The sequence below is a fragment of the Schistocerca nitens genome, chromosome 4 (genome assembly GCF_023898315.1).
Source record: "Schistocerca nitens isolate TAMUIC-IGC-003100 chromosome 4, iqSchNite1.1, whole genome shotgun sequence".
NCBI classification, from domain to species: Eukaryota; Metazoa; Arthropoda; class Insecta; order Orthoptera; family Acrididae; genus Schistocerca; species Schistocerca nitens.
Genome location: NC_064617.1, coordinates 377,606,977 through 377,615,726, shown reverse-complemented (window position 1 = coordinate 377,615,726; position 8,750 = coordinate 377,606,977). Strand labels below are relative to the sequence as shown.

The 8,750-nt window shown below is 37.8% G+C and overlaps 1 protein-coding gene across 1 annotated transcript; it reads left to right on the top strand.

Moving 5' to 3' along the window:
* The first annotated feature begins 3,450 nt into the window (after positions 1-3,450).
* On the top strand, positions 3,451-5,621 carry LOC126251588 (copper homeostasis protein cutC homolog). The gene has a single exon (XM_049952120.1). It carries the CDS (start codon positions 3,683-3,685, stop codon positions 4,412-4,414), a length of 732 nt encoding a protein of 243 aa, XP_049808077.1. The 5' UTR covers positions 3,451-3,682; the 3' UTR covers positions 4,415-5,621.
* The last annotated feature ends 3,129 nt before the right edge of the window (positions 5,622-8,750 follow it).

Below are 8,750 nucleotides of genomic sequence, written 5' to 3'. Positions count from 1 at the left end.
ATTTATCATAGTTCCATATTTTTTCGAAGAGACAGGTGCTTCCGTTCCTGTTACCTGTATGCTCACAGGTAAGCGCTATGAGTGTCTTTTGCGCAATCACATCATTCCAGCTCTCCAACAGTGTGGATGTGTAGATGGGACCATTGCAAATCCAGTTAAGCAGTTGCTGAGGCGCCATTTCGAAAATGCTAGAATTATCAGCCTCCATTTCCTACAGCCCGGCCGTCTCGATCAGCTGATCTTAATTGATGTGACTTCTGGCTGTGGGACTATCTGAAAGATGTTGAGTTCAGTGTTCTGATTGCAAACGTAGCTGCATTGAAGGCGTGCATTGCGCAACACATTCTGAACATGACCCCAAAGCACTTCGATCAGTTGTGGAACATGCTGTTTCTCGATTTCAACTTGTTCCAGAAAACGATGGACAGCATACTGAACACATTTTGCCACATGGAAATTAATAATACGATTTGATTTTTATTGTTGCTTTTTATTTGGCTTTTGGCCTCGGAACAATTAAAAACCGCTTTTCTCCATAAAATGTTATATGACCTTTCCATGGTGGATGGGCTTACATAACTAACAGTATCACATCTGTACACCCAAGGACACTGAGTAGTACAGTTTGTTTAAAATCAGACATACACCTTAGGCATTGTTGTATGATTCATTTGTCATTTGTAGTCGACCACTATTAAATTATGGTGATTACAGCGCCATCTATTGTTAAATTTTGTAACTATTTATTTTTCTTTTGCCATACGTTTTCCCTCTTCTCCAATAATATTCCATTGCAATTTGAAACCAGTGGTGTTAATTCTACAGCAGTTTGAAAGTTTAACTTTAATTATAATTATCCTGTATATCTCTGACCACAGAGCTTCAGTGCGTCTGCAGATTTCTGTTTTCTGCATCTTCTGTCTTGTTGTCACTGGGCAAAACGTTTCCAATAGTCTGTACATGAGTAGTGTAAGCATTATTTACATATTTCTAGTTATACACCTTACATCATTGACTGTAACAGCGTCTGAAGATTCACATAATATTGTAATATTTCATTAGATAATTCCTATATAACCAGAATAACTCATTCCTTCATGTATGCTAAGAATTTTACTACTTCTCTTGAAATTTTCTTCCTTATATGGCAATAAATAACTGTGATAAACCTAATAAAGTAACAACTGTGAAGATAAATTTGCTGTGTATATCCTGCAGCCCATTGACAATCATTAGTAACACTGTTCCCTAAATCCTTCAACTGTCACATTGTACATGCCTTTCTGTTTTCATAATAGACAAATGTAGTAACCATAATTGCAAGTTATTATCTTTCTACTGCAACTTATGAGATTGCTTTGTGCGAAAACAGAGTGAATGACTAAAACACGAATGAAGATAAAGCACAATCCATTTTCTAGTCAGCATATCAAAATTCGAATCACACTAAATTCTTTAAAGAATTAAGAAGAACTGTCATCGTTTTTCGCACTACTTTTAACAAAGTTCATTTTGTTTCTCTTCAGAAATGTGGAACATCAGTTGTAATAGACTGATGTGAACACATTGCCAGAAAAATGTTTGTTTTTGTGTTGTATTACCATAACGGCGGCCACGTTATAGTTAGAGAAGAAACGACCTTTATCCGCCATGCTTACAGCAACCATAAAATCTTTTGGGAATTAATCATTTTTAAATTACGTAGGTAAGGTTGGGTAGTACTGGTAGATGCCGGAATGACGATTGTACAAAATAGCTGAAGCAGTGAAGTTTTTCATAATTTTTGGGACAGGTGGAAACAATGATGCATGAAAAAGCTGGTCATCAAAACAAAATGAAGCTCTGGGAGTGGAGACGAGACGAAAACTGGTTCAAGAAAAGTGTTGCTGCTGCTATGTGGAAAGTGGATGCAGCTTTGAAAATAATTCGTTCACTACAGGCTAAAAATTTGATTTTAAACTCTGTTGCTTACATCTAGAAAGATTATACCAGTCTGTTTGGAGAAATCAATCAGAACTGATCAGTAAGAAATTCGTCGTGTTGTCTTCTATCACGCTTCTGCTGCAATGTTGCCATGCAGGCCAGGGAAAAATGTATGTTCCTAAGTTAAACCCGGTTTCCACAGGGATGAATTATTTACATGTGCATCCCGTTGCCACTGCCCTTACATCCAGGTTAACATTCCCATATGCTAAAGTTCGAAACGCTATTTACATGATTTTCAACACGGCGGGGAGTGAAGTGTTTCGTAAGGAGAAGCTAGATTACCAGTAAGATTTGGGTGAAGTATCTTCTCTCTGTACAGGAGTTAGTATAGTTGCGCAGCTTGTAGCCCAAGAGCTTATTTTGACGTTGATGAAGAAAAAAAATGGACCTACATATGTTGGATACGGAAATTGTTACTGGTATCTCGTAGAAATCGTTAGCAGATATGCAACATGCTAATAATGGCGCTCTCTGCCAAGAACGAACATCATTTTGACCATTGCAGTGAGTTGCGTAGAGAACTATTTCTGAAATTTTATGTTAAATACTTGAATACTATCTACAATACACCATGAAGTAAGGTTTCTGTCTCAGCAATTCTGCTTTGTTTTTATTTTTAGAGTTAGTCAAGATTTTAAAACATTGATCACAGGTGCTGTAAATATGACACTTACTTTTACTGGTATGAAACTTGACTTTGTAACCAAACTTTGTACTACTGTGCATAACCATCATTACTCGGTGATTGCGTCAGTATATACGCTGATGTATTTACATGTGATTTTAGTGAGAGTCAAGAGTGTTTTAAATCCCTATAGGCACAAACTTTGCATTTCTGCTTCACCTTAATATTGCCCACTCAGGTCTGCAGCAAAAAATTATTATCGTTTTATGGAAATCAAAAGTACTTTTACAATATTGACTGATCTGGGTAATATGAACCCCAATAGGTCCACACTCTCAGCTCCAATATTTTATTGAATCCATACGCCACTTCAAACGATGCTGTGATAATTCATTAACAGTAAAAATAAATGATTATAAGGAATTGCTGAATGAGTCTCCCATTGCATAGATTATGAAAATTATGCCATGTTACGTAGTATTTAATTATTTAATTGAAGACTAAGCCCATTATTTTGTCATAAGCAAAGAACGAGAGTAGTTGCACCTAGAGGCAGTTGCATAAGGTCGTAGATGGTGATGGGGAAAGTGACATCGTGTAAGAAAGTTAGTTATTAAGTAAGCTTCTAAATTTCACTTAAGTTGGTATCTGCAAGCTGTTGTGGAGACGATTCGGCTTCATAATGTCAAATGATAATATTCTCTAAAAAAAAAAAGTAGTAAAATCGATACGCAAGTCATCGAAGTGGCATCAAAACTGACGGTTTGTACGAGGCTGGGAGGTACACTATTGTTATCGGTTACAGTTCGTCCCTTTATTACAAACCAACGCAGCGAGAAGATCCAAACCACGCACGTAGTGTAGTGACCTTCACACAGTGCCATACTACACCTGACGGCTGTTAAAGGATTTTACGACACCAGCTTTCGTTACGTGGTCGATTCTGTCCGGCATCAGCCGGAAGTTCGCGAGTCTCGCGTCACCCAACGTGTTAAGTCACTTAACAACTCGAAAGGCAAGTGGGTCAGTACTCAGTAAGCGTCCAGTGGGCAGCCCCGTACGTATTTAGAAATGGAGGTTTGCGTAGACAACGTGGAATCGGCAGTGAATGCAGCTGCTGGAGGCGCATCACGTCTAGAACTGTGCAGTGCACTAAGTGAAGGAGGGCTGACACCAACAAAAGGCTTATTGACGATCATAAAAAGACTGGTCTCAATTCCAGTGTTTGTTATGCTGAGGCCAAGAAAAGGTTCAGATTTTGTTTTCTCCGCCGACGAACTGGAGGCAATATATACGGATGCATTAGTGTTAAGAGAAGCAGGCGCAGATGGTTTCGTGTTCGGTGCTCTTACCCATGGAGGCGACGTTGATATAGCAGCGTGTAGGCGTGTACTTGAAATTGCGTCCGATAAACCCGTGACCTTCCACAGAGCATTTGATGTAACATGCGAGCCATATGGGGCGCTGGAAACGATCATAGACCTTGGCTTCTCGAGATTGCTAACAAGCGGCCAAGCATCATCAGCAGAAAAAGGATTGGAACTTATTAAGGAACTTATACTAAGAGCAAGAAACAGAATTATTGTCATGCCAGGAGCAGGAATAACAATAAAAAATTTGCCAGTAATACTAAATGAAACCAAAGCGAGAGAATTTCATGGCTCTGCACGCATTCCGAAACAATTAGTTTTGAGAAAAATTAATTGTTCAATGGCGTCTGATGATGATTCTCCGATGCTTGTTACAAGTACTGATGTGGTCAGAGAAATGGTTACCATATTTTCATCATATGCATCAACATAAATAGTACTTCCCTGCTGTCTGGTAAAATTAAAATCTTTTAGCTTACGTTCTTCATCTTCCCTGCTGTTCAAACTGTTGCTTTTGGCAAAAGGAAATAATTTCAAGCACTATTCACGCAACCTAAATGATTAGATGTTATGTCTCTGATAAAAATTTTCTTTGTGCTATAACCAGATTAATTTTAAAAGACATTAAGATCGAAATTATGTAAGAGATCCGACTCACAACTTACCAAATTACACAGTACCTAAGATTTTAAATGAATACTTCCAGTAGTTTGTGTATATCAAAAAACCAAGCTGTATTTGATATCTGTATAGAACAATAGACGTGCCTGACCATGTAAGTCATTACATGACTGGTTCTCATGTCAAAACTGTGTGGGTATATTACCCCTGTAAGGTTCGCTTAATGGAATTACTCTACATTCCTTTTGTGGAGTATACAATATGCTGATTACGTCAGACAAGTTAAAAACTGTGTGCTTTTATGAAACTCACAGTCGTGATACTCGACGAAACTGCTTGAAGTGATTGAGAAGCCTGTGTTATGTCAAAGCTTTGGCCTGGGTTTCATGCTACTTTAGTGCACTGCCTGTGAAAGGCAGATATCTTGTCGTGTATAACACAGTTTTCTACTTGTCATATACTATCCATGTTCATTATTCACAACAGTATATCAAAGGTAACTGCACTATTTGCCTATGCTGTCTCTCCAAATATCACAGGGTAAAGTTTAATTCTGAAATTTTTACAAGTAAACTAATTATGTACTTGTATATTGTTTTTCTGGTGGTGGGCATGTTTTTAATATTTGTGCCATTATAAAGAAATGTATTTTATTTAAATGTGTTTCATTGTTAGACCATAGATGACAGAATGACAAGATAATTGTTAAACTAGTTTGCAAGAAAAGAACTAATTGCAGTTAAAGTGAAATTTTGAATGATGAGCACTCTGCGGCTAGGTGATGAATTAATTACCCTTATTTACCACTCTCCCCACTTATTTCAGATTCATTCTTAAGTAAAGCTTCCGTAGTCTGAAGTTTACGTTTCACAGTGCTCATTTGTCTCTCTGTGTACAGTCATTTCAACGTACAGTGGATATCGTGTTTTTAGATATTAATTTACATATATTATGTTGATCACATGTTGTTTATGGTCACAAATTGATAACATAGATAACAAAGTGCAGCACAAGTAAAATGTAACACAGATTGTTTAAAAATAAAATTATAGTTTGTAAAGCAAGTTTCTTAAAATGGAATGTTTGCTTAATGAAATAATGTTATGTAGCTTCACTGAAACAAGATGACACATGCTTCCTTCGTCTGGAAAGTTATAGAAGAAAGATGGGGAGTACACGAATGCTCCGTGATTAAGTAGAAAAAGGGACCAATGTCACCATGTCAAAAAGCAGATATCAGGGCATTGCAAAAGGGAAATTAAAAATGAAAAGCCAAGTCTCCATTAAAAGATCTGGAAAACTGGAAGTAGCACATAGGGCAACCAAAATGTTGCAGGAACACAAAATGTAGATTGAAAACAAAGAAGCAGTGTGACAGCAGACATGAAGGAAATAAGTAACAAATACAAAGAAGAAGAGCCAAAAGTAAGAAAAGAAAAGTAAAATAGCTCAAATCTGTGACACTAAACAAGGAAATATTTTTAAATAAGTTATGGGAATGCGTTTGGGTGACAGCTTTGATAACCAGAAATATATTGACAGGTGCACTTCCTGTCATTTTCAAGCCTTGAAATGCAATGATGGAGCACTGTGCATTTGTGCCCCGAAAATGATAGGGTGTGTACCTACATAAATATCAGTGATTGTTGAAAGCATCATCTGGTTACATTCCCGTGAGTTATTTGAACATTTTATACACCGAGAGGAACTCAAATTTTAGAAGGAAATATTTAATTGTGAAGAAAAGCAACATCCACCACCATAGCACTGAGGCCACCAAACCAAACTCGTGCCATGGCACTCAACTCGACAGTAACCAGCTTGAATTCTGGCAGTTAGAGAAATTTTCCCACAAGTAACTGGGCAGAAAGGAAAGGAGATTTTGTAGCATTGAGGTATGAGGTTAGGTTAGTGTTGTTTAACGTCCCGTTGACAACGAGGTCATTAGAGACGGAGCGCAAGCTCGGTTTAGGGAAGGATGGGGGAAGGAAATCGGCCGTGCCCTTTCAAAGGAACCATCCCGGCATTTGCCTGAAACGATTTAGGGAAATCACGGAAAACCTAAATCAGGATGGCTGGAGACGGGATTGAACCGTCGTCCTCCCGAATGCGAGTCCAGTGTGCTAACCACTGCGCCACCTTGCTCGGTCGCATTGAGGTTTTGGTCGCTTGACTTTGCAACAGTATTCTGAAATAAATTTCAGAGCACTCTGCAGTGTTTCATGGAGTGACACTTAATGGTGCTCCCTCCAATTGATGGGAATCTGATCTCAATTCCACAGGTTCTAAGCTACGTGCTGGATGCTCTCCCTCTTCTTTCATGAACGTCAACAACAACACTGCACTCCAGTCACACTGAAAAATTCTCATTTAAAACACAACATTCACACTCAACTAAGGAAAGTTGCGCAACTGATGCAGATAATGGCAGCCATTCCAATACCCTAGCCCAACAATGTCATTTAACATTAACATTTATGGGGTGAGAGCAGGAGGAGATGATGACACGGAACGGAGGTGATGAAGACAATATAGATTAGAGGATGGATTTGCAAATGTTGAGTCCAGATGGAAGCTGGAACAAGCACATGCTGTAAATCAAATTCTTCATACTGTCAGAGAAATCTGACCTATAGAAACCAGCAACTTGTATAGGGTATAAGTGCAGCACACCTGGTACCCATATTGACTCATTACATCTTACCGATGTTAGCCTGGAATACATTGTGATAACAAGGTGCAAAGAGTAATTTATGCAGTGTGGACAATATGAGTAACATTTGGGAAAAAAGAGCTTGAGAAGGAACATTGGAGTTTTCAGGATCTTCAATAATGATTCAGCCAGCATATTCCATAATTCTGTTATGGAGGAGAACCCTGAAGATGTGGAGAGGGTCAATATTATACATTAAGAGATCACTATCTTTTTGGGACTAATGCAACCTGTATTATCAGTAAACTATTCTTATATAGGATCCAAATGTAATAATATTAACAGGAATGCCAATATTTTGAGAAAAAAGCATTGCTGTGTCTTGGGTTATGTTAAGTAGCTACTGTGTGCTTAATATTTATATGAGTACACTGATCTCTGTCAAGTGACAGTTAACTAAGAACAACTGCTCATTTCAAATTTGACTTTGATGTGTGTCATGCTGCTCACCTCATGCCACAACACTAGATTTGTTGTCACATATTCCATAATATCACAGTTGACTTTACCTGTATCATATTGCACCTGTTGTAGATAATTTGTAGGAGAATAAGCTACATCTTTCATTTAATTTCCAGGGATCGTCAATTCCTTGTGTTGCATGGGCTGGCAGCTTGTTAAAGATATGTGTCCAACAAAGCAGAACCCCTCTCTGAAGAATGAGCATAGATATGAAATATAAATTTTATGATGTTTATCTAGTGCTGTGGTTTTGTAGATGCAGTTCACCTGAAATCAGCTTTTGCTATTAGCAGCAAATATTAAGAAGTGAATGTACTGGGAAGTCAGAGTAAAAATTTAAAAATTCTTGATGAGATTTCTGCAAGATGGGCAGTTATCTACTTTACTTCATGTTCCTTTTTCACCATAGTTATTATTATTATCATGCTCATAATCATCATTATTTCATCTCCTTCAGCTCAGAAGTTAATATATTCTAACCCAGCACATGTAACAATATCACAGCCTGCTAAACGAATAGCAGTTTTGTCACTGTGTGTAACACACATCACGAAATTACCGTGTTACATGCAGCCTGATATAGCGTATTGCTCTACCACAAAGGACAGTATGAAGCTCAAAAACCAAAATGTGACAACAGTTCATGTGACTGTCCTTAAAACAGTGAAAAATATTGATGACACTAAGCTTGTTAGTTATTATGTTGCATGAATAATTTGTGCAATACAGTGTTAAAGATGAGGAACAAGTCATTTTACATTCACATAACAAAATGGACAGGCTAAGAAGGAGAGACTTATTATTTGGGACTGCATCAGACAAGATTTGGAAACCTTAGAGGTTAAAAGTGGGAGGTTTGCTAATAAGCAAGACAGAGACTACTGACAAAACACTGTGCAAGAGTTAATGAGGGTAGAAAGCTAAGTGCATTATACAAGGTAGAGGTTGTAGGGAGCAGGAGAATATATGTGTT